This window comes from Rana temporaria, unplaced genomic scaffold (genome assembly GCF_905171775.1).
Source record: "Rana temporaria unplaced genomic scaffold, aRanTem1.1, whole genome shotgun sequence".
NCBI classification, from domain to species: Eukaryota; Metazoa; Chordata; class Amphibia; order Anura; family Ranidae; genus Rana; species Rana temporaria.
Window position 1 is genome coordinate 24,232 of NW_024404644.1, and position 23,564 is coordinate 47,795.

The window sequence follows — 23,564 nt, forward strand, 5'->3', positions numbered from 1 at the left end:
CTCTGGGGCGGGGATTGATGGGAACGTACAATAGATGTGTGTAAAATGTTGGGTGTCAGACTTTACCTCATAGAGAGCAGGCGGGGCCCCAAATTCCTCTCAGGGGGCCATTCGGTGATAATGGCTGGAAGGGAGGAGGTAGGAGGCGGGGCAACTCCGGAACACGGGGCTCTGTGCGCCTCGGATGGGAGGAGCAGACAGCGTAACCCCGCCCATCAAGGATGGCGTCCAGGGCGGACTACACCTCCCAGCATGCATCGCCCGCTGACGTTCCCCGTCTCTGATTGGTCCATCCCAGCCTGCGCCGGGCGGTGACGTCTCACTTGGCTGGATTGGTCCCTCCCGGCCGCCGTGCGGGAGGCGGAAGTGTCAGATCCGGAGGGGATGAGGAGGCCGCCCGACACCGGGCAACACTATGGGTAATATATTCGGGCGGAAGAGACGGAGCCGGGTCACCGAGCAGGACAAGGCTGTGCTGGTGAGAGACTCGCCCGAGTACACCCCAATATCAGTACACCCCCAACAGGACACCTCACACTCGAGTATACCCCAAAATCAGTACACCCCACACCCGAGTACACCCCAAAATCACTACACCCCAATATCACCCGAGCAGGACAAGGCTGTGCTGGTGAGAGACTCGCCCGAGTACACTCCAATATCAGTACACCCCCGACAGGACACCCCAATATCACTGCACCCCACACCCGAGTATACCCCAATATCACTACACCCCAACAGGACACCTCACACCCGAGTACACTCCAATATCACTACACCCCTATATCACCCGAGCAGGACAAGGCTGTGCTGGTGAGAGACTCGCCCGAGTACACCCCAATATCAGGAAACCTCACACCTGAGTACACCCCAATATCAGGACACCTCACACCCATATACACCCCAATATCAGTACACCCGAGTACACTCCAAAATCACTGCACCCCCAACAGTACACCCCCCACCCGAGTATACCCCAATATCACTACACCTCACACCCGAGTACACCCCAATATCAGGACACCCCACACCCGAGCACACCCCAATATCACTGCACCCCAATATCACCCGAGCAGGAAACCCCTCTATCACTGCACCCCACACCCGAGTATACCCCAATATCACTACACCTCACACCCGGGTACACCCCAATATCACTACACCTCACACCCGAGTATACCACCAAATCACTACACCCCAACAGGACACCGAGTACACCCCAATATCACTGCACCCCACACCCGAGTACACCCCAATATCAGGACACCCCCCACCCGAGTACACCCCGATATCACCCGAGCAGGACAAGGCTGTGCTGGTGAGAGACTCGTCCGAGTACACCCCAATATCACTACACCTCACACCCGAGTACACCCCAATATCACTACACCTCACACCCCCCAATATCACTACACCTCACACCCCCCAATATCACTACACCTCACACCCGAGTACACCCCAATATCACTACACCTCACACCCGAGTACACCCCAATATCACTACACCTCACACCCGAGTACACCCCAATATCACTACACCTCACACCCCCCAATATCACTACACCTCACACCCCCCAATATCACTACACCTCACACCCGAGTACACCCCAATATCACTACACCTCACACCCGAGTACACCCCAATATCACTACACCTCACACCCGAGTACACCCCAATATCACTACACCTCACACCCGAGTACACCCCAATATCACTACACCTCACACCCGAGTACACCCCAAAATCAGTACACCCCAACAGGACACCGAGTACACCCCAATATCACTACACCCGAGTACACTCCAATATCAGGACACCCCACACCCGAGTACACCCCAATATCACTACACCCCCAACAGGACACCTCACGCCCGAGTATACCCCAAAATCACTACACCTCACACCTGAGTACACCCCAATATCACTACACCTCACACCCGAGCACACCCCAATATCACTACACCTCACACCCGAGCACACCCCAATATTACTGCACCCCAATATCACCCGAGCAGGAAACCCCTCTATCACTGCACCCCACACCCGAGTATACCCCAATATCACTACACCTCACACCCGGGTACACCCCAATATCACTACACCTCACACCCAAATACACCCCAATATCACTACACCCGAGTACACTCCAAAATCACTACACCCCCAACAGGACACCTCACGTCCGAGTACACCCCAAAATCACTACACCTCCCGAGTATACCCCAAAATCACTACACCTCACACCCGAGTATACGCCAAAATCACTACACCTCACACCCGAGTATACGCCAAAATCACTACACCCGAGCAGGACACCCCACACCCGGATACACCCCAATATCACTACACCCCCAACAGGACACCTCACACCCGAATATACCCCAAAATCACTACACCCGGATACACCCCAATATCACTACACCCCACACCCGAGTACACCCCAAAATCACTACACCCCAATATCACCCGAGCAGGACACCTCACACACCCGAGTACACTCCAATATCACTACACCCCCAACAGGACACCTCGCACCCGGATACACCCCAAAATCACTACACCCCACACCCGGAGACAACCCAATATCCCCGAGCAAGACACCCCAATATAACTGCTCACACCTGAGGAGGACTCCTCCTCCTGAATGTGTTCCTCTTCCTATTTTCCTCCTGTACTACCAATATGGAGGAAGCTGTGGGAGGAGTTCTGGAGGCCGTGTACCTGTGGGAGGAGTTCTGGAGGCCATGTACCTGTATGGAGGCGGCTGTGGGAGGAGTTATGGAGGCCATGTACCTGTGGGAGGAGTTATGGAGGCCATGTACCTGTGGGAGGAGTTATGGAGGCCATGTACCTGTATGGAGGAGGCTGTGACAATGATACAATGTGTCCCCATGGCGGTTCATATTCCCTCACAGTGACCACTGCACTTCATCTGGATTAGTTTCTAATCTCTTTGTCGGGAAGTGCGGCTCAGGTGTAGAGCGGTGAGATAATCCCCAACTAACATCCCATAGTAACCTCCACTAATCCGCAGGGAGTGCGCTCAGATCTCACCATTGGATACCATGTGACCACTCCCACAGGTAACAGAACTTTCTCATTGGACAGGTCGGAGAAGGTTCTGGATTTGAGTTCTAGGACATCGGTGACGGTTCCGTGCCCCATGTGATTACAAACTGCCACCTGTGACCCTTTCCTTACCGGGCTGCGATAGTTTGACTGATGATTACTCCGTCATACAGCATTGTACCCAAATTAATTCTATACCAGATTTTTTATTTATTTTTTACTATATAGAGGAAGAAAACCGAAATCTATCACTTTTCTTGGAGGCCATGTATGAGTAGGGTGGATGCCATGGGATGAGTTCTGGAGGCCATGTACCAGTAGGGAGGAGGCTGTGGGAGGAGTTCTGGAGGCCATGTACCTGTATGGAGGTGGCTGTGGGAGGAGTTCTGGAGGCCGTGTATGAGTAGGGAGGAGGCTGTGGGAGGAGTTCTGGGGGCCGTGTACCTGTATAGAGGCCGCTGTTGAAGTTCTGGAGGCCATGTACCTGTATTAAGGAGGCTCTAATAGACTCTAATGGTGTATGTAGATGTCGGCTGTGTCTAGAATCTTTATGGGGTTACAATGGGTTAAAGGGGTTGTAAAGGTTTGTTTTTTATTTTCTAAATAGGTTCCTTTAAGCTAGTGCATTGTTGTTCACTTACCTTTCCCTTCTAAATGTTTTTTTTTTTTTTTTTTCTGAATTTCTCACTTCCTGTTCCTCCTCACTAAGCTTGCCCCCATCATCCGAGCCGTTCTGGCTGGGGGTTAGTCAGCGTGCTCGCCCCCTCCCGCACGGCGTCTCCCCGCAGGGATGTAGTCCCAAGGGAAGGGGCGAGCACGCTGACTAACCCCCAGCCAGAATGGCTCGGATGATGGGGGCAAGCTTACTGAGGAGGAACAGGAAGTGAGAAATTCAGAAAAAAAAACATTTAGAAGGGAAATGGAAGGAAAAGGTAAGTGAACCAACAATGCACAAGCTTAAAGGAACCCATTTAGAAAATTAAAAAACGAACCTTTACAACCCCTTTCAAACGTCAGTTGTGAGATCGGTCTGTTATTACAATAATCTAGAGCAGTGATGGAGAACCTTGGCACCCCAGATGTTTTGGAACTACATTTCCCATGATTCTCAACTACAATGCAGAGTGCATGAGCATCATGGGAAATGGAGTTCCGAAACATCTGGGGTGCCAAGGTTCACCATCTCTAGACCCTCAAGACCTGTAGTGTCCAGTCCAGGTGTCCGGCTCTACTCTGTCTTTCTTTGGGAGGACTTGGACGGTGGGACCATCTTTGTGATAGGCACAGCGCCACCTCATGGTCCACCTCTGATTCTTCACCCAGACTGGGCAGTCCTTCTCTGTCCTGTCTAGGTTGGTCTTTGCTCTTTAAACCTCTTGTGGCTTTGGTCCCTCTTGAACTATTCATGGTTGTATTTTCTGATATGATATCTTGGAGGATTCCTGGAGTTATCACGTAATAACCTGTTTGGGGTTTTTTTTGTTTGTTTTGCCAGCAACTAGAGGGGGTTGGGAGTGGGCAGGAGGGGGCTCCTTGAGAAGAAGGGTTTGGTTCTGGTTGGTGATGAAGGAGAATCCTGCAGCGGTGGTGTAGTCGTCTTCTATCAGGAGGAGAAGAGGAGGTCGCCCCGGTCATGTGTGGAATGGTCTTCAGTGATGGTCTTTTTGTTATATATTAAAGGTAGAGGGGTTCTCATTGTATATCTTTTGTTGTATTTCAGCAACTCAAGCAGCAGAGGGACAAGCTGAAGCAATATCAGAAGAAGATCGCCTTCCAGCTGCAGCGTGAGCGGGAACTGGCCAAACAGCTTCTCCACAATGGCAAGAAAGAGTAAGTGGGGCCCCAAATAAAAAATAAAAAAAATCCAGCCAGGGTCCCAATCTGTCCATTCATTGGCTGCCCTGGAGGCTGCTTTCATTGGGGCATAACGTGATGGTGGAATGTCTTACAGTTGTCACCAGAGCCAATGGAAAGGGGAATCTCCTGCTGGGGTTCTGGTACCGGTCTTCTCGCTTTCTGTGGTAAAGGGAGAGGAAATTCCCTGATGGCGATTATAAAACGGGCCAACTAGAGAATACAGATATGCCACGCCTTTCTCTAGTACCGTATTCTCCGGCGTATAAGACGACTTTTCGCATCCAAAATCATCCCCCAAAAGTTGGGGGTCGTCTTATACGCCGGGTACCTGTTGTCAGACGGCGGCCATCCATTATTCAAAAGCCGCACCTCCTCCTCTGACTGTTCCGTGATAGGCGGAACACTAATTTTCCCAGCAGAGCCTCTGTTCAGTGTTCCGCCTATCACGGATGCCTTCTCATCCTCGGCCTCAGACGAGAGGACATCCGTGATAGGCGGAACACTGAACAGAGGCTCTGCTGGGAAAATTAGTGTTCCGCCTATGACGGAACAGTCTGAGGAGGAGGCGCGGCTTTTGAATAATGAAATCGCCGCCGTCTGACATACTCTGCAAACAGGAGAAGGTAGGGAGATTGTCGAGGCAGGGAATGGAATGGCACAGTGAGGCATGTATAGATGGCACAGTGAGGCATGTATAATGGCACAGTCAGGGGTTGTCTTATACAGTGAGTATATCCCAAAACCAACATTTTAGCTGGAAAATTAGGGGGTCGTCTTATACGCCGGCAAATACGGTAATCAGTTTTGTGGCCACACCCCCTACCACGCCCCACCCAGCCTTGCTGTTTTGCAGCTGCCTTCAGAGAGAGAGAGACACCATGCCGCGTGTGACATCACACTATGCTTGCCCGCTTAGTGGTCACATGATCGCCGATCCTTTCCATCACCCCTCATATTTTTAAAGGGACGGTGGGGCAGGCGATAAGGGGTTAAATGTTTTTCTGGCCCCTTTTTTCAGGTAAAGGGAATGTATTGAAACTGTGTCTTCCATCCGCTGAGCTCTTCACATTTGTTCTTTTTTTTTTTTTTTTTTTTTTTAAGAAAAGCCAAATTACTGCTGAAGAAGAAGCGATATCAGGAGCAGCTGCTGGAGAAGACGGATAATCAGATCAGCAACCTGGAGAAGATGGTGAGTCCGTCACCACTTTCCTTACCCATGTCTGAGGGGTGGACAGGGAGAAAGGCATAGAGGGGGTGAGGAGTGGAGAGGGAAAGGGGTAGTAAGGAGGAGGGGATAGAGGGGTGGAGAGGTAGAGAGGAGGGGAGGATAGAGGGGTGAGGGGTGGAGAGGAGGGGAGGATAGAGGGGGTGGTCAGGGAAAGTAGTAGAGGGGGTAAGGGGTTGAGAGGAGGGGGTAAGGGTGGACAGGGAAATGTATAAAGAGGAGGAGGGGTGTACAGGGAAAGGGGTAGAGAGGAGAGGGGGGTAGATGGGGGGGTTAAGTGGTGGATAGGAAAGGGGTAGAATGGAGGGGGGGAGGGATAAAGGGGGTAAGAGGTGGGTAGGGAAAGGGGGCCCTAATCTTCTCTTCTCTATGATATGAAGGGGCCATCACATCTTCCATTAATTTAATTAAATTTCATTTACTTTGGCAAACTGAAGAGCTAGAGGCGCAGTTTCCTTCTTGTGTCGGAATAAAGCCGTCATGCATCCCGCGATGCGCTAGGATTGGATTGTCGGGATTTATAAGCCTGGGAGGGGGTTGGGGTGATCTGAGTGAGCTGAGATATTACTTTACTGACCAGTGTCCAGTAGAGTTGGATTTCCCCAGGCGGCCGCATGTAATAAATGTTATGGCGATTTTGTTTTTGCATCCAATTCAGCGTTAAAGAACTTTAACTCTTTCACTGCTGCCAATTGACTGGCATGTATAGAAACTACTGGCTGCTATACCAGCTGAGGGTGTACTTGCCTACTTACCTTAGCTGTATAGTAGAAGAGATTTGAATGACTGCAGAAGCCCCACCCTTCAGTGTAAATTGGTCATCTGTGCGATCATCCAACCAGCTGTTGTCAGCGCCCTCTGGTGATTGGCTGACAGCTGCTCTGACCATTTAGTAGCCGAGGTGTGGAAGTGTAGCCGCCACTTTTACAGAACATCTTCATCTGTTACCAGAAGTAGGGAAAAAGAACACATGATGTCTGAAGGTCACCTAGCGTCGTTTCTCTCCCCCCCCCCCCCCCGATAGTCTATTTGTTGTCTTTGGAAAATGTTTATGAAGCAGAGTTCCACCCAAAAATGGAACTTCTGCTTTTGCCACCTTTCAGGGGGGAGCAGATACCTGTTTAATAATTTTTGGCTCACCTTGCATTCCTTCTCTTTCCAGGTGGAAGACATTGAATTTGCTCAGATTGAAATGAAAGTCATCGAAGGCCTAAAAATTGGCAACGATTGCTTGAAGAAGATGCATGAGGTGAGTGTGAGCTGCGGGGGGGTCGGAAGTGTCAGAGCTGCCTTGATCCCTATGTGCTGCTCCGTAGGAGTCTTTGCTGCTCGCCATCTTGTACATCCACGTTACGCCGCCGCAACTTAGACGGGCAAGTGCTGTATTCTCAAAGCACTTGCTCTGTAAGTTGCGGCGGCGTAGCGTAAATCGGCCGGCGTAAGCCCGCCTAATTCAAATTTGGATCAGTGGGGCGTGTTTTATGTAAATGTACTGTGATCCGACGTGATTGACGTTTTTCAGGAACGGCACATGCGCCGTCCGTGGAAATCTCCCAGTGTGCATTGCTCCTAATACGCCGCAAGGACCTATTGGTTTTGACGTGGACGTAAATTACGTCCAGCCCCATTCACGGGCGAGTTACGCAAACAACGCAAAATTTAAAAATTTCGGCGCGGGAACGGCGGCCATACTTAACATTGTTACGCCGCACTTATGCCACCATATAGCAGGGGCAACTATACGCCGGGAAGAGCCTAACGTAAACGGCGTAACTTTACTGCGTCGGCCGGGCGTACGTTCGGGAATTCGCGTATCTACCTAATTTGCATACCCGACGCAGAATTCGACGGAAGCGCCACCTAGTGGCCAGCGTAAAAATGCAGTTACGATCCGACGGCGTAAGAGACTTACGCCTGTCGGATCTAACAGCTATCTATGCGTAACTGATTCTAAGAATCAGGCACATAGATACGACGGCGAAACGCAGAGATACGACGGCGTATCTGGAGTCTGTGTCCTCTATGAGCTCCTGTGTACAGGACACATCGGCTTCCAGAGTCACTCCAACCTGATAGGAAGAAGGAGGTCTTCTAAAGCTCTGAGTGCCATCATTCTCTTAGATTAGAGGGTTAGTGCCTTGCAGCACTGGGGTCCGCCAATCAAATCCTGGCCTGCATAGAGTTTGCATCTCCTCCCCGTGTGGGTTCCCTCCAGGTTCTGCGTTTTCCATCCATATTCTAAAGGAATGCTGGTCAGGTTGTTGGCTGCTCATTATAGTTTGTATGTGAGATGGGGACTTTATATTGTAAGCTCCTTGGGGGCAGGGACTGATGTGAATGGGCAGTATGTGAAGTGCTGTATACATTCACATAATCTATAATGCAGAAACTATAACCTACATCGCTGTAGTCGTGATGGACATCAGTGCTAGTCATGTCTTCTATGATTGGCCAAGTTACAATACGCAGCCGGCTATGAATGGCCAGACATAGATATCGGGAATAAGTGAAGCCACCCTCTGTAGGCTGTGGATCGCTAAAGTCGCAGCCAATCCAGGGCCAGGGACCTTCTAAAACCTGATGCACACAACGCCACAGGCTGAACGGAGGAAAACTGAGAGGTCATCGTACTAACTAGGCAATGTTAGGGTTACCAACCCTTAGTGATCTCCCCCCTGCTGAGCTGGGGACTCCACCTAACCAGAGCACACGGATCAGCTCTCACAGCCATTGGCTGCTGGTTTTCCAGCGTGTTCTGGCTCATTGGAGCATCTTCTGTCGGACAGACAGCTGTACAGAATGACCGAATGTTTCCAGCATAATTGCTTGCTGACTGGCCCAGTGCAGTCACATGTTCCTCCACAGACGTTCCAGGTATTTCTTCACTCTCCGCAGCTGATTTTGGGGAGTGGTGAGTATGTACTGCAGGGGAGGGATTAAACCCAGGGGCAAAACGCAAGGTTTCTTTAAAGCTTTATCCATTGTTGTGGGGATGTGGGTGGGCAGTGGATGTGTGGGGGTCACTTGGAGAGCTCTAGAGGTAACGTGTTTGGTCTTTTTCAGGTGATGTCCATGGAAGAGGTGGAGAGGATTATGGATGAGACGCAGGAAGGCATTGACTATCAGAGAGTAAGTAATGACACTACAACAATGGGGAGGGGAGTTCAAGGACATACATAGCACAGTGGTTCTCAACCTGGGGGTCGGGACCCCCTTGGGGGTCAAATGAGGATTTGCCAGGGGTCCCCAAAACCTGGGCTGTTCCTGAAGCCTCCAGCTGCCCACTCAGCCTCTTCACAGCCACCCATTCAGTTTGTGGCATAGCTGGGGGGCAGGGACTAGAAGTCAGCTGACTGGTGAGGAATGTGTAATGGAAGGGGTTGGAGAACCTACGATAGGAAAATAATTTTACCGTTAGGGGTCCTCACAACTTGGGAAATTTTGTCAAGGGGTCACGGCACTAGACAGGTTGAGAACCACTGTACTAGCAGGTACATTAGCCCTGTAGAGTGAAGGGGCGGTAAAAGCTCTTCTGGGGCGGTCTCTGGTATGAATGGCTCTTTGTACTTTGCTAAGTGCTAGAAAATTACCCTGCTCTGTATAAATGAGATAAAGTTGTAGGTGGGGGGGGGGGGTTTATCATATGTTGGAACCATTGCAGAAGATAATAGTCTTCCTCTTCTTTTTTTTTTTTTTTTTTGCAGCAAATTGATGAGCTCTTAGCTGGAAATCTGACCACAGAGGACGAAGAGGCCATTCTGCTAGAACTGGAGGCCATCACTCAGGTAAGGGGACGACACAGCTGGGATGTGACTTCCGGGGAATCCCCCAGATATCGGAGAGCTCCAATTTAAATGCAGTACATGTGTAGCTGTTGAACCCCCCCCCCCAGGCAACATCAGAGACCATTCATCTGGGTGTCACCAGCAATATATGAGCTGCAGAGACAAAACTGTGTGTGCGTCACCCTTGGAGTAGAAATGTTGGTCTTCATGGAGATCTTTAACCCCTTTGCACCGACGCCACCTGGCCCTTTAGGAAGTTTCGGATGCTGGGGTTTATGATCATGTGATTGGCTGTCCCATGATTGGAAAGCTCCTTATCGCAAGAAGCAATTGTGAGCTTTTCCGCTAGCCGCCAGTAACTCTACTTGGAGTACCCAGAGCGGGCGCTCTCAGCTGTGTCTGCTAAGTGGTACGCAGTTATGCCGACGCCAAGGCGAACCCGGATATTTGCGTACCATCGACGCCTGGTATAGCAGTCGTGAATAGGAACCCATCTCGCTAGCTCTAGATTGGATAAACGGAGACTTGGAACTGCCAAGTGACAACCCAGCCACGGTGCTGGGGGGCGCCAAGTGAGCGCAAAATGCATATATATGGCAGCACAGCAATGCAGCCCGCCTCCCTGCTGCCACTTATACACATAGAGCCGGCGGCAACAGTGAACTCCGGGTGTACGGTGATAGGTTGTACTGATGTGAGTGTTGTGTGTTCTGTTACAGGAAGACGTGGAACTCCCAGATGTGCCCACAGAGCCTCTCCCAGAGACCACCCCAGGTAAGTGTGTCCCCATCACTGGCCCAGGAAATCCTACAGCTTCATGTAAAGAAAGAGCAAAGGAAGGAAAAATGTGGATATTCGTATATTTCTCACAAAAAACTGAATAATTACAAATAAAGCACCCCCCCCCCCCCAAAAAAAAAAAAATCAGAAAAGGGCCCAGTGATCCATCGAGTCTGCCTTTTTTTTGTGTAGAAAGAGGAGCCCCAGGAGATAGAATGGTCGCGGCTGCTAGTACCGCAAACCAATTTGAACTATCACCCAGAAAAAAGTTTTGTGTGTATGGACTTTCTCGGTACTGATGACACAAGTAAATACAGTAAAAATGTATTTATTGTACATAAAAAAAATTAATACATTTATAAACAGAACTTATGAAAGTCAACCTCACACTAGTTACAGCAGTGGAATCCGTATGGTATCTAATGTTGTGAGGTGAAGTCAAAGAGGAAACCTCTACCGGTTTCGCGGAAGACCGCTTCTTCAGGAGGTAATCACCAAAGGTCAAGGACCACCATGGAGCACGCCAATTATGCCCCCGGCGGCGAACAAGGGGGGAAAAAAGTTTTGTTCTCAAGGCTGGTAGCAGCACTTGATTAGGGCAGCTGGGATGTGAGCGTTGCGGCAAGTACAAATGCAAGTCTGTTGATGCAGAGCAGCAGAGGGTAATCGGCTGTTGACCATCAAAACTGTGTGGCCCCACAACACACACTGTATGACAATTAAACAGTGGTGGGGGCCAGAAGGAAAGGTAACCACACAGAATCGCTCAGATCCCAGGAGTATAGCCCATGGAGAGTCACAGAGAGCGCTTGCATTTGTGGGCCCTAAAATTCACTTTAGTGTTTTTTTTTTTTTTTTTTTTTTTTTTACTATAATATCGTGTGACATAAATAATCGGAACTACCACTATTTTATTCCCTATGGTGTCTGCTTTCAGAAAATTAATGTGTGCAAAAATGCAAAAACGGGTCTGGCAGGGAAAAGGTTAAAAAGTGTTTATTTCTCCCAACAGAGAAAGAAGCCGTCAAGAACAAACCCAAACCACAGCTGGTGGCTGCTTCCTAACCTCACGCCGTGTTCCTGCGGTCAAAAATTACGGCGGTCTGTGTTGACGGAGGATGTTCTGTGCGTCAGATGCTGCAATTTACCAACACAGAGACCTTCCTAACACAGCCCGCTGCTGAACACTAACTGACATGGAAGGATACAACTAGCCCCACTGGGCCGTTCTCTAGCGTATCTCCCACCCTCCGGTCTTCCTTCCTCTCAGCAGCAGCAGGGGGGTAATTGGGGAACGTAGGGATCGCTCCACAACTCCTTTTGCAGTAATTATAAGCCGGTGTTTCCATTACTATTTGATGAAGTGGGCGGTGATGTCTGGGGGTAGATCTATGAGGGTTCTTCTCTGGTTGTATTGAGCGGAGGTCGGCCTCCAGGAAGTCTTCTCCGGCCGCACTGAGTTAAGGTCGCCTATTGCTCTTTGCACCAGATTATTGCATATTACACTGCTGGAAAGTCTCTGTTGATCCTGTGTATGCAGCTAATCGTAGTGTTGGTGCCAACAATGCTTCATTGCTTCAATCCAAATGTATTGTGCCACAGCGTTGTTGCCACTCGGAGACCGCTGCGGTAAATTGTTCATTAGTGACATTTGTGGCTTCTTGCAGCTCCTCCTCCCCTCCTCTTTTGGGTCCCCAGCTCCTCCCTTTGGCCTTTACTTTGCCTCCTCTTCTCTGTTCAGCCCTGCAGCTCCTTCCCTTATCTGTTGGCCCCTGTAGCTCCTCCTCTGCTCCTCCCTTTTGGACTTCTCTGTTCAGCCCATGCAGCTCCTCCACTCATCCTTTGGCCCCTGTAGCTCCTCCCCTACTCATTTGCACCTCAGCCCCTCCCTTTGGATTTTGCTTTGCCTCATCTTCTCTGTTCAGCCTTTTCAGCCTCTTCCCTCCTCCTTTGGTCCCTGTGGCTCTTCCTCCTCTGGATTCTCAGCTCCTCCCTTTGACCTCTGCAGCTCCTTCCTTTCCTTTGGCCCCTGTAGCTCCCCCTCTACTTTTGGCTCCTCACTTTTTTGGCTTTTGCTCTTCCTTCTCTTCTCGGTCCATGTGGCCCCTCCCTTAGGCCTCTGCTCCTCCCTTAGGCATCTGCTCCTCCTTCTCTGTTCAGCCCTTTTCTTTTGGGCCCTGTAGCCCCCCCCTCCTTATTTTTATTTTTTTTGGCATCTACTGTCATCCCTTTAACATCTGCAATGCCTTTCCTTTTGGCCCCTGCAGCTCCTCCCCTCCTCCTTTTTGGCCCCTGCAGCTCCCCCCCTTCTCCTTTTTTGGCCCCTGCAGCTCCTTCCTTTGCCTTCTCCTCCTGCCTGACTTTGTCTATTGGCACCAGAAGTTGCGGTGAGACCTGAGAGAGATCCCTTCCAGGCATTATGTCAGGAAGAGAGGTTAGGTCACTAGATGCATACACCCCCTGAAAGTGATAACTCCTCAGTACAGCATCCAGCCGCTGTCTTATTTCAGCCCGTTCTAGATTTGGGGGGGGCTGGATGGTTCTGTGTCCGTCCATGGAGGTCGAAGAAAAGGATTTTACAGTGAGTACAAAAAAAATCCTATTTTTTCTAGCATCAGAGATGCCACTTGGATCCTTCTTGACTTCTGAAGCTGTCAGACTTCCCCTCTGACCGTGTATGGGGGTTCTTCTCTACTCAGCAGTTGACAAAAGACCTGTGGTTGAAAGGACTACACGTCCCATCTTCCACCGCTACAGTTGAACATTTGGAACACAATTGCAGCGACCCCGTATTTGTAGTCCTTTTGACTCTTCCCATTCTCTATCTAAAAGTCTGTACCTTGGAGCTGAAGTCTACAGGAGCCTGGCATTGCACCCTCTCTTTCCACTGATAGCAGGTGCAATGCTCTGCAGGCTTAGACGCAAAAAAAAAGTAGTGTCCGTTTTATATGGGTGCGATTTAGAGCTGTACGATTCTGACCAAAATGAGATTCACTATTTTTTTTTTTGCTTAGAATAAAGATCATGATTCTTGCAGCATAACATCATCTTTTACATTATACAAAAAAATTGTACTGTTGGGTTTATTTTTTATTAAGGGGAAAAAAATTGCGATACCGATTAATCGCGCGGCTCTAGTGCATTTATTATATTTTTGCAAAGGGTGGAGTTGGCCTTAAAGGAATATTGTCGATTTAGGACTTCTGGTTCTGGGCTGCTTAGAAATCTTTTCCTTTTGGTGTAGTCTTCCATTGTCCTCCTTACTTATCCATGCCCATTCCCACCATCAGAGGCACAGCAATCCCTTCTTTCTAAGCTAATCGTGAAGAAACATTTATTGGAATAATCACCTTCCATGCTGTAAACAAATGTGACTCTAAAAGTTTACTTTCTCCTTTTTAATAAGGGAAATTCCACATCCCCGATACCATGACAGGTGCCGAGGCGCTGATCACATGATCTTTGTCTGCTGCATAGGAACCCGGCGACTAGTATTAGGGAGCAGTTGAGGTGGAGCCTATTGACTTGATGCGTCTACTGTGATGAGAAGCCTTGCTGGAGACCATGTGACCCTCACCTCAACAATGGTCAACTGTTTGGATGTCGGAGGTCTGCTGGATTTTAATTAAATAATATAAAAAAATGTGTTCTCTCTTTTGATTTGAGGAGAGGCGGTGGGTGTGTCCGTGTATACAGCCCGTGTATATATGTATTTCACACTCCTCAGAAAGAAAAGCCGGCCTGAGATTGGCTGATAACGTGTACCGGAGATCATGGAGCCGTATGTAACGTATCCTCCCCTCTGGAATCTTTTCTTTCTGGCAGTTACAGTTTTAAATACAGTTTCCTTAAAATAAATGTATTTTGGTTTTCACAAATGTTCCTTTTTTCTTCTAAAGTAGAAACAGTATTTCACTATATGACATCTATAGAGCTTGTGCCATAGCCATGGCCATTGATATGGAGTACACCCCCCCCCCCCCACCTCCTTTGCGGATATAACATCCTCCACTTGGGTGTCTGTGAAAATTTTGTGAGGTTGAGTACTGATGTTGGATGAGAAAACCATGTTGGGCCTCACATTGGGCACCAAAACAAGACCTGGCTTGTTGGTATTCAGATTAGGTGTTCAATGGGGATGAGGTCAGGTGACCGGTGGGGATGAGGTCCGGTGGGGATGAGGTCCGGTGTCCGGTGGGGATGAGGTCAGGTGTCCGGTGGGGATGAGGTCAGGTGTCCGGTGGGGATGAGGTCAGGTGTCCGGTGGGATGAGGTCAGGTGTCCGGTGGGGATGAGGTCAGGTGTCCGGTGGGGATGAGGTCAGGTGTCCGGTGGGGATGAGGTCAGGTGTCCGGTGGGGATGAGGTCAGGTGTCCGGTGGGGATGAGGCCAGGTGTCCGGTGGGGATGAGGTCAGGTGTCCGGTGGGGATGAGGTCAGGTGTCCGGTGGGGATGAGGTCAGGTGTCCGGAGGGGATGAGGTCAGGTGTCCGGCGGGGATGAGGTCAGGTGACTGGTGGGGATGAGGTCAGGTGACCAGTGGGGAGATGAGGTCAGGTGTCCGGTGGGGATGACAGGTGATTAGTGGAAATGAGGTCAGGTGACCGGTGGGGATGAGGTCAGGTGTCCGGTGGGGACAAATGGGCACTGACTGCCACCATTATGAAACCAGTGATGCCCATCATGACACCTATCAGTGCCACCTCATCTGTGCCACTTTATCAGTGCCCGTCACTGAAGAAGAAAACGTACTTATTTCCAAAAAAAAAAATTTTTTTCAAAATTTTTGGTCTTTTTTTATTCGTTGCGCAAAAAACAAAAAATCGCAGAGGTGATCAAATACCACCAAAATAAAGCTCTATTTGTGGGAACAAAATGATAAAAAAAAATGTATGGGTACAGTGTAACATGACCACGCAATTGTCATTCAAATTGCGACAGCGCTGAAAGCTGAAAATTGGTCTGGGCAGGAAGGTGTATAAGTGCCCGGTATGGAACCGGTTAAGGGCACAATGAACAGAAAATAAAAACATATATATATATTTTTTTTATTAGGATTGATTCAGTAATCGAATGTTTAATTGGATTAATTTTATGGTAAAAATATGACAAAAGAAGTATCTTATATTTCTTTTGTTTTTTTAAAAGCAAGCAAGAAAGGAAGTAAAAAGATTTGTATGGCATTTTGGCGTTTTACCAATAGATGGCACAATGTAGGCACTGCATAGGCTCATGGCGGCATTGCAGTCTCTTAAAAAGTTGCTGTTTATGCGATTCAGCCTATTGCCACTAGATGGCGATCAGTGGAAATTGAATGTTAAAATTATACAGTGCTTTTTATAATTGTTTTTAATATTTAAGGCTTTATAAGATTTAGGAGTTTAAATCGTTGTGTTTTTTTTTTTTTTATACTGTCAAATCAAAATATTTGCCCATGGGACTTTGAATGAGGCTTGATACATGGGTGGGTGATACATAAATGATACATAGGTGGGTGATACATGGATGATGCATGTAAAATAAGATATCAATTTAGTGAATAGAAAGTGACACATACTTGAATTAAAGTTGTTTAGAATGCCAGGCTGGTTAGTAACATACATCGGTATAAAATATGCATTGAGTTGATATACTATATACCAGGGGTCTCCAAACTTTCTAAGCAAAGAGCCAGTTTATTGTCTTTCAGGCCAGACTGTGGCCAGTGCCAGTAGAAAATTCCCCAACATCAGTGCCCAATCATTGGCTTCAATGGAAGGAATAGTAGCCCCATTGCTCATATCCGTGATAAGAATTGTGTCAGTTGGTGGAATAGTGCCCCAAGGGCCAGATAAAGGAAAGCATAGGGCCACATCTGCCCCACCGAGCCGCAGCTTGGAGACCACTGCTATATACACTATATTGTCAAAAGTATTGGGACACCTGCCTTTACACACACGTGAACTTTAATAGCATCCCAGTCTTAGTCCGTAGGGTTCAATATTGAGCTGCGATGCACTTGTTAGCTGCCTATAAAGGCTTCTAGCCCCATTCAAACGGGGTTCTATTAATTTGGCTACATTTTAACCACTTAAGACCCGGACCATTATGCAGCTAAAGGACCTGGACAGTTTTTGCGATTTCGCCTTGCGTCGCTTTAACTGACAATTGCGCGGTCGTGCGACGTGGATCCCAAACAAAATTGGCGTCCTTTTTTCCCCACAAATAGAGATTTATTTTGGTGGTATTTGATCACCTCCGCTATAAACAAAAATAGAGCGACAATTTTGAAAAAAAAGCAATAGTTTTTACTTTTTGCTATAATAAATATCCCCAAAAAATATATATAATTTTTTTTTTCCCTCAGTTTAGGCCGATACGTATTCTTCTACCTATTTTTGGTAAAAAAAAAATCGCAATAATCGATTGGTTTGCGCAAAATTTATAGCGTTTACAAAATAGGGGATAGTTTTATGGCATTTTTATTTTTATTTTTATTTATTTTTTTACTACTAATGGCGGCGATCAGCAATTTTTTTTCGTGACTGCGACATTATGGCGGACACTTTTGACAAATTTTTGGGACCATTTGCATTTTTATAGCGATCAGTGCTATAAAAATGCATTGGATTACTATAAAAATGCCACTGGCAGTGAAGGGGTTAACACTAGGGGGCGGGGAAGGGGTTAAGTATGTTCCCTGGGTGTGTTCTAACTGTAGAGCGGGTGGCCTCTCTAGGGGAAATCACTGATCTTCTGTTCATACATCGTATGATCAGAAGATCAGCATTTCCCCCCCTTGAAAGGACCGGGAGCTGTGTGTTTACATACACAGCTCGGTAACGGGCGATCGCGTGTGCTCGGCGGCGATCGTGCCCGCTGGGCACGGGCGAAAGGGGGGGGGGCGAGCACCGACGTATAGCTACGGGCTCTCACGCAGGGGAGCCGACCTGCCGCAGTAAAATGACGGCGGCTGGTCGGCAAGTAGTTAACCTCAGTTGTGCTTCACTCGCGTTCACCGTAGTTTGTGACACAGAGTAAAGGAGGCTGAATACAAATGCACACTTTTCACATATTTATTTGTTAAAAGAAAAAAAAAAAAACATTTATGATTTTTGCTTCCACTTCCCAATTTAGGGGCCACTTTGTGTTGGTCCATCACATAAAATCCCAATAAAATAAATTTTAGGTTTTTGGTTGTAACATGAGAAAATGTGGAAAATGTCAAGGGGTATGAATACCTTTTCAAGGCACTGTATATAGAATTTTTATTTAGTGATTTATAATGCGTTGTGCCACACAGATTAGTGTTCGCTCCTCCTTATAATTACATTTTGATACATTTTTTTTAGTAGAGATTGGATAGGGTGATAGGATTGGATGACATCAGCAGCGCAGGGATTTTTATATATACTGTGTGTATGTATGTATGTATGTATATGTGTGTGTGTGTATATATATATATATATATATATATATATATATATATATATATATATATATAGCTAGATTCATAAAGGATATACGACGGCGTATCTTCAGATACGCCGTTGTATGTCCAAATGAGCGCGGTCGTATCTATGCGCCTGATTCATAGAATCAGTTACGCCTAGATTTGGCCTAGATACGAGCGGCGTAAGTCTCTTACACCGTCGTATCTTAGGGTGCATATTTAGGCTGGCCGCTAGGAGCGCTTCCATAGATTTACGCGTAGAATATGCAAATGAGCTAGATACGCCGATTCAGAAACGTACGTCCGCCCGGCGCATTGATTTACATCGTTTACGTAAGGCTTTTTTCGGCGTAAAGTTACCCCTGCTATATGAGGCGTAGCCAATGTTAAGTATGGACGTCGGGACAGCGTTGAATTTTCCGTCGTTTGCGTAAGTCGTACGCGAATAGGGCTGTGCGTAAGTTACGTTCGCGTCGAAAGCATTGACTATTTGCGACGTGATATCGAGCATGCGCACTGGGATACGTTCCTATATCTGATGACGGGTCCACTTTAAATGATGTATAAAACTCCCTCGCTCCAGCAGTGCAATTATTGCAGCTGTTGTTCCAAACTAATTAGGTTATATAATGCTCAAGTGACCCACAGAAATGTGTGAAAACAGAACTTGCAACTGGAAATGCAAATCGACCAAATAAAAATAACAAATGCTCAAATAGTGAGAATTGTTATATATGTGTGTGTGTGTGTGTGTGTGTGTGTATATATATATATATATATAAAGTGCATTATGCATATTCAAATGAAACCCATAATAGTAGATTGAGGCTCATTTTGTTTAGGGGAATCAGCTAATTGTTTTAAAATCGAAGCTGTACTTACCGTTGTAGAAAGCGATCTTCTCCGCCGCTTCCGGGTATGGGCTGCGGGACTGGGCGTTCCTTCTTGATTGACAGGCTTCCGACGGTCGCATCCATCGCGTCATGATTTTCCGAAAGTAGCTGAACGTCGGTGCGCAGGCGCCGTATAGAGCAGCGCCGACGTTCGGCTTCTTTCGGCTACTCGTGACGCGATGTATGCGACCGTCGGAAGCCTGTCAATCAAATAGGAACGCCCAGTCCCGCAGCCCATACCCGGAAGCGGCGGAGAAGATCGCTCTCTACAACGGTAAGTACTGCTTCGATTTTAAAACAACTAGCTGATTCCCCTTGACAAAATGAGCCTCAATCTAAGGGTAACAATTTTTTGGAGGGGGAACTAGCGCTTTAATATAGAATGATAATAATGATGCAAACATGCAATTCACAATCAAAATGTTATGGAAAATAATAAAAGTGCTCAGTCCCAGATATTGGTGATAATCAATATGACAATTCCTTTCAGGTGTATTGAAGTGCCTTATACTGTCCTCAACTCCAATGTTCTCTTTTGTGCCACCGATTCACCACGTGTATATTATATACCAGTGATGGTGAACCTCGGCACCCCAGATGTTTTGGAACTACATTTCCCATGACCTCTGGAAGAGTGGTCAAACATTCCCATAGACACACTCCTAAACCTTGTGGACGGCCTTCCCAGAAGAGTTGAAGCTGTTATAGCTGCAAAGGGCGAGGCCAACTCAATATTGAACCCTACGGACTAAGACTGGGGTGCCATTAAAGTTCATGTGTGTGTAACGGCAGGTGTCCCAAAACTTTTGACAATATAGTGTAGATCCCCTCTGACCAGATGAAGTTGACCCTCTTGTTATATAACAAGAGGAGTCAAAGAGGAGTCAAAGGGCCGTCTTAATAGCATCATGGGGCCCCTGGTCAAAGTAATGCTCTGGGGCCCCTACAATGATGACAGTGCAGGTAAACAGACATCGTGCCTCCCCTGTGTATCTATCACTCTCAGTGCCATCATGGGTCCTCCAATTATGGGGCAGCATGGGCTCAAGGACCAGCTGCTTTGGGGAAAAGTGCAGGGGCCCCCCATGCAGCTGAGGCCCCTGGGCAGTGCCCAGGTGTGCCCTCTCATTAAGACAGCCCTGCTCTCCAGTGTTCTCTCCTCATGACAACGTCCTTGCAGTCTATAGGGTTAGCTGGGGAGAATGCAGCTGTGAATGAGTGTGGCTTAGAGAGGAGGATGCAGAGGATCTTAGGGTTGGGGGGGGGGGGGGGGGAATAACGCAGCAGACAGTACTCAAGAAAACCTAACAGTACCCTGTAGTTGTTTCTAATGACTTGATGGTGTTATGCGCACTCTGGAGCTCTGGCGTCAATGTTCCAGGGAACGTAGAGGTACGCCTTAGCTGGCCATAGATGGGTGGAAATATAAAGGGATGGGTTAAATAAAGGGAAAAGCTGCAGAGAAGCAAACGCTGTTCATTGAGCCGATTGCATTTTTTTTTATTATTATTTTGTATTTATTTTGTTGCGATTTGATTGGCAGAAATTATCAGAAAAGAATTCCGCAGCCCGTCTTCCGCAGCTCCTATCCAGAAGATTCGAGAATATTGTGGCCCCCAGCATGCTCTGCGACCCCCGGCGTCTCTTCCAGATCTCGGACACTTATATAAGCGGCCCGGCGTTACCTGTCATTGGCTCGCTCCGGCCCCTCTTTCCCCCCCCCCCCACGACCGCGACTCACACACCTATTCACAATCTCTTCTCATTCCCTAAGACTTGCTGATGTAAAGGAGCCTGATGCTGTTGCCACGGCAACCCTTTCCCCTCCGCCCCCCCCCCCCCCCCCCCAGGCTGAGCGTCCGTGGGTGGCCGCGAAAGCGTTTCATCTGGCACACTCTGTGCACATGCTGGACGTCTTAAAGAGCGAGGAAAGGGGGGGGGGTCTTTGTGGAACTTTGGGGGGGGGGGGGTGGCTAAGGGATGTTAACCTCTTCCCAGCCAGCAAGCGTCACCTAAGGGGTCATTCGGTGCCTGACACGTTTTGTTTCACTTTTATCTTTATTATTGATATTGGGTCTGGGATTAACTGGTTTCCGACCAGCCGCCGTCGTTTTATGGCGGCAGGTCGGCTCCCCTGCGCGAGAGCCCGTAGCTATACGTCGGCTCTCGCGCAGGCCACTAGGGGCACGTGCACGCCGCCCGCTCTTCCGCGACTCCCGTGCGCGGGCGCCGCCGGGCACACTCGATCGCTCGTTACAGAGCGAGGACCGGGAGCTGTGTATGTAAACACACAGCTCCCGGTCCTGTCAGGGAGAGAAATGCTGATCTTCTGTTCATACAATGTATGAACAGCGATCAGTCATTTCCCCTAGTGAGGCCACCCCCCCTACAGTTAGAACACACCCAGGGAACATACCTAACCCCTTCCCCGCCCCCTAGTGTTAACCCCTTCCCCGCCCCCTAGTGTTAACCCCTTCACTGCCAGTGGCATTTTTATAGTAATCCAATGCATTTTTATAGCACTGATCGCCATAAAAATGCCAATGGTCCCAAAAATGTGTCAAAACTGTCCGAAGTGTCCGCCATAATGTCGCAGTACCGAAAAAAAATCGCTGATCGTCGCCATTTCTAGTAAAAAAAAAAATATTACTAAAAATGCCATAAAAATGACCCCCTATTTTGTAAACGCTATAACTTTTGCGCAAACCAATCAATAAACGCCAGAAAAAAAAAAAAAATTACCACCGGCTGCCACTGAAGACCTCATCTGGAATACGCAGTTCAGTTTTGGGCACCAATTCTCAAAAAGGGTATCGGGGAACTGGAGAAAGTGCAGAGAAGGACAACCAAACTGATAAGAGGCATGGAGGAGCTCAGATATGAGGAAAGATCAGAGGAACTGAATGTATTCTCTCTTGAGAAGAGGAAATAAAAGCGGAGTTCCACCCAAAAATGGAACTTCCGCTTTTTTGAACCCCTCCCCCCCCCCCTTTGAAGGGGGAGCAGCAGATACCAGTGTAATACATGTATTTTGCTCCCTCTTCTGGGCATAGACACCCAAGCCACCCGCAGGTATCTATGCCACTTTTGGTGCCTTCTTCCCCCCCCCCCGCCGCTGTCTTCTGGAATACAAACAGGTGCCAGAAGACAGCAGGGACCAGTGGGAACATGGAGCGCGAGTCACGCATGCGCAGTAGGGAAGTAGAGTAGATATATCCGTGGCTTTTATTTTCTCAGAATTGGTGCAGGAACTCAACCACAAATTGCACTACCAGTGGGAGGATCTTAAAGGAGCAATAAATACCAGGAGTGCGTTATGTGCAGAGTTCAGAGGTGTGCTCTGTACCAAGTGCAGGATTCAGGGGTGTGCTGTGTATCGAGTGCAGGATTCAGGGGTGTGCTGTGTACCGAGTGCAGGATTCAGGGGTGTGCTGTGTACCGAGTGCAGGATTCAGGGGTGTGCTGTGTACCAAGTGCAGGATTCAGGGGTGTGCTATGTACCAAGTGCAGGATTCAGGGGTGTGCTATGTACCAAGTGCAGGATTCAGGGGTGTGCTATGTACCAAGTGCAGGATTCAGGGGTGCAATGTGTACAGACTGCAGGGTTGAGGATTGCGCTATCCACAGTGCACAGGGTTCTGGCAAAAAAAAAAAACCCCTAGGTGCGAGGGCCACATAAACTGGCCTGGCGGGCCGGATTTAGTCCGCGGGTCTTGTGTCTGACACACCTCTTCTCTCCATTCTGTGTCCCAGCTGCCCATAGTTGACATGGAGGGGCCACTGCACATTATTATTACTATAAATGATTTATAAAGTGGCAGCAGTTTGCGCAGAGCTTTGCAATTTTTTTTCTCGCACCTGGGGGATGGGTGGCCAGTTGCGCATACGCAGTGTGTTTTTCTGGCAGCTGTGGGGCTGTTTGGGGCGAGAGGCGTGACAACAGAAAGCCGCGGCTCATTAGAAGGAGGCCGCGGTCCACTAGTTTCCAGCACTGCAGCATATAAGGGTACATGTGGGGAGGTCAGTACCAGGACAGGTTTGTCTAGCACCCGGGGCAAGGATGCAGAACTGCTCCCCCCTCCCCCACTGTCAATGCATGTCGTAGAATGGGTTTTACTGCCCTGTGTCCAATCTTTGCTCCTTGCTTCACTGTGCCCGGGGCAGCTTCCCCTCCTGCCCACCCCTTTTCCCGGCCCTGGGTGATGTGGTCACCACATGCTTTCCTCAGGTGAGGGTGCTGAACCCGGAGCAGCTGCCCCTCGCTGTCCCGTGGCCCTAAAACTGTGAGGTTCCAGGGCCCGTGTGCCCACTGCACCCACACAGAGTCCTCACCCCACATGTCACGTGACGCCAGACTGCAGACTAAGGGCAGTAGGAAAAGCCTGCTGACTTTTGTCTGCAGCAGATGACTGCCAAAGCCTGGAGCCCTGTGACGATGCAGAATTTCCTGGATAGAATCAGCAATTTGCTGTCGGGATTTTACTCATTGCCCTGTAATTGTTCTCTGCCTCAGATAAGCTGCT

General features: G+C 48.5%; 1 protein-coding gene across 1 annotated transcript; it reads left to right on the forward strand.

Moving 5' to 3' along the window:
- The first annotated feature begins 322 nt into the window (after positions 1 to 322).
- Positions 323 to 14,595, forward strand: CHMP6 (charged multivesicular body protein 6). Its single transcript, XM_040334804.1, has 8 exons — positions 323 to 478; positions 4,791 to 4,900; positions 6,029 to 6,116; positions 7,315 to 7,401; positions 9,216 to 9,281; positions 9,857 to 9,937; positions 10,657 to 10,711; positions 11,730 to 14,595. Exons 1-8 carry the CDS (start codon positions 416 to 418, stop codon positions 11,780 to 11,782), a joined length of 603 nt encoding a protein of 200 aa, XP_040190738.1. The 5' UTR covers positions 323 to 415; the 3' UTR covers positions 11,783 to 14,595.
- Positions 14,596 to 23,564: the final 8,969 nt, after the last annotated feature.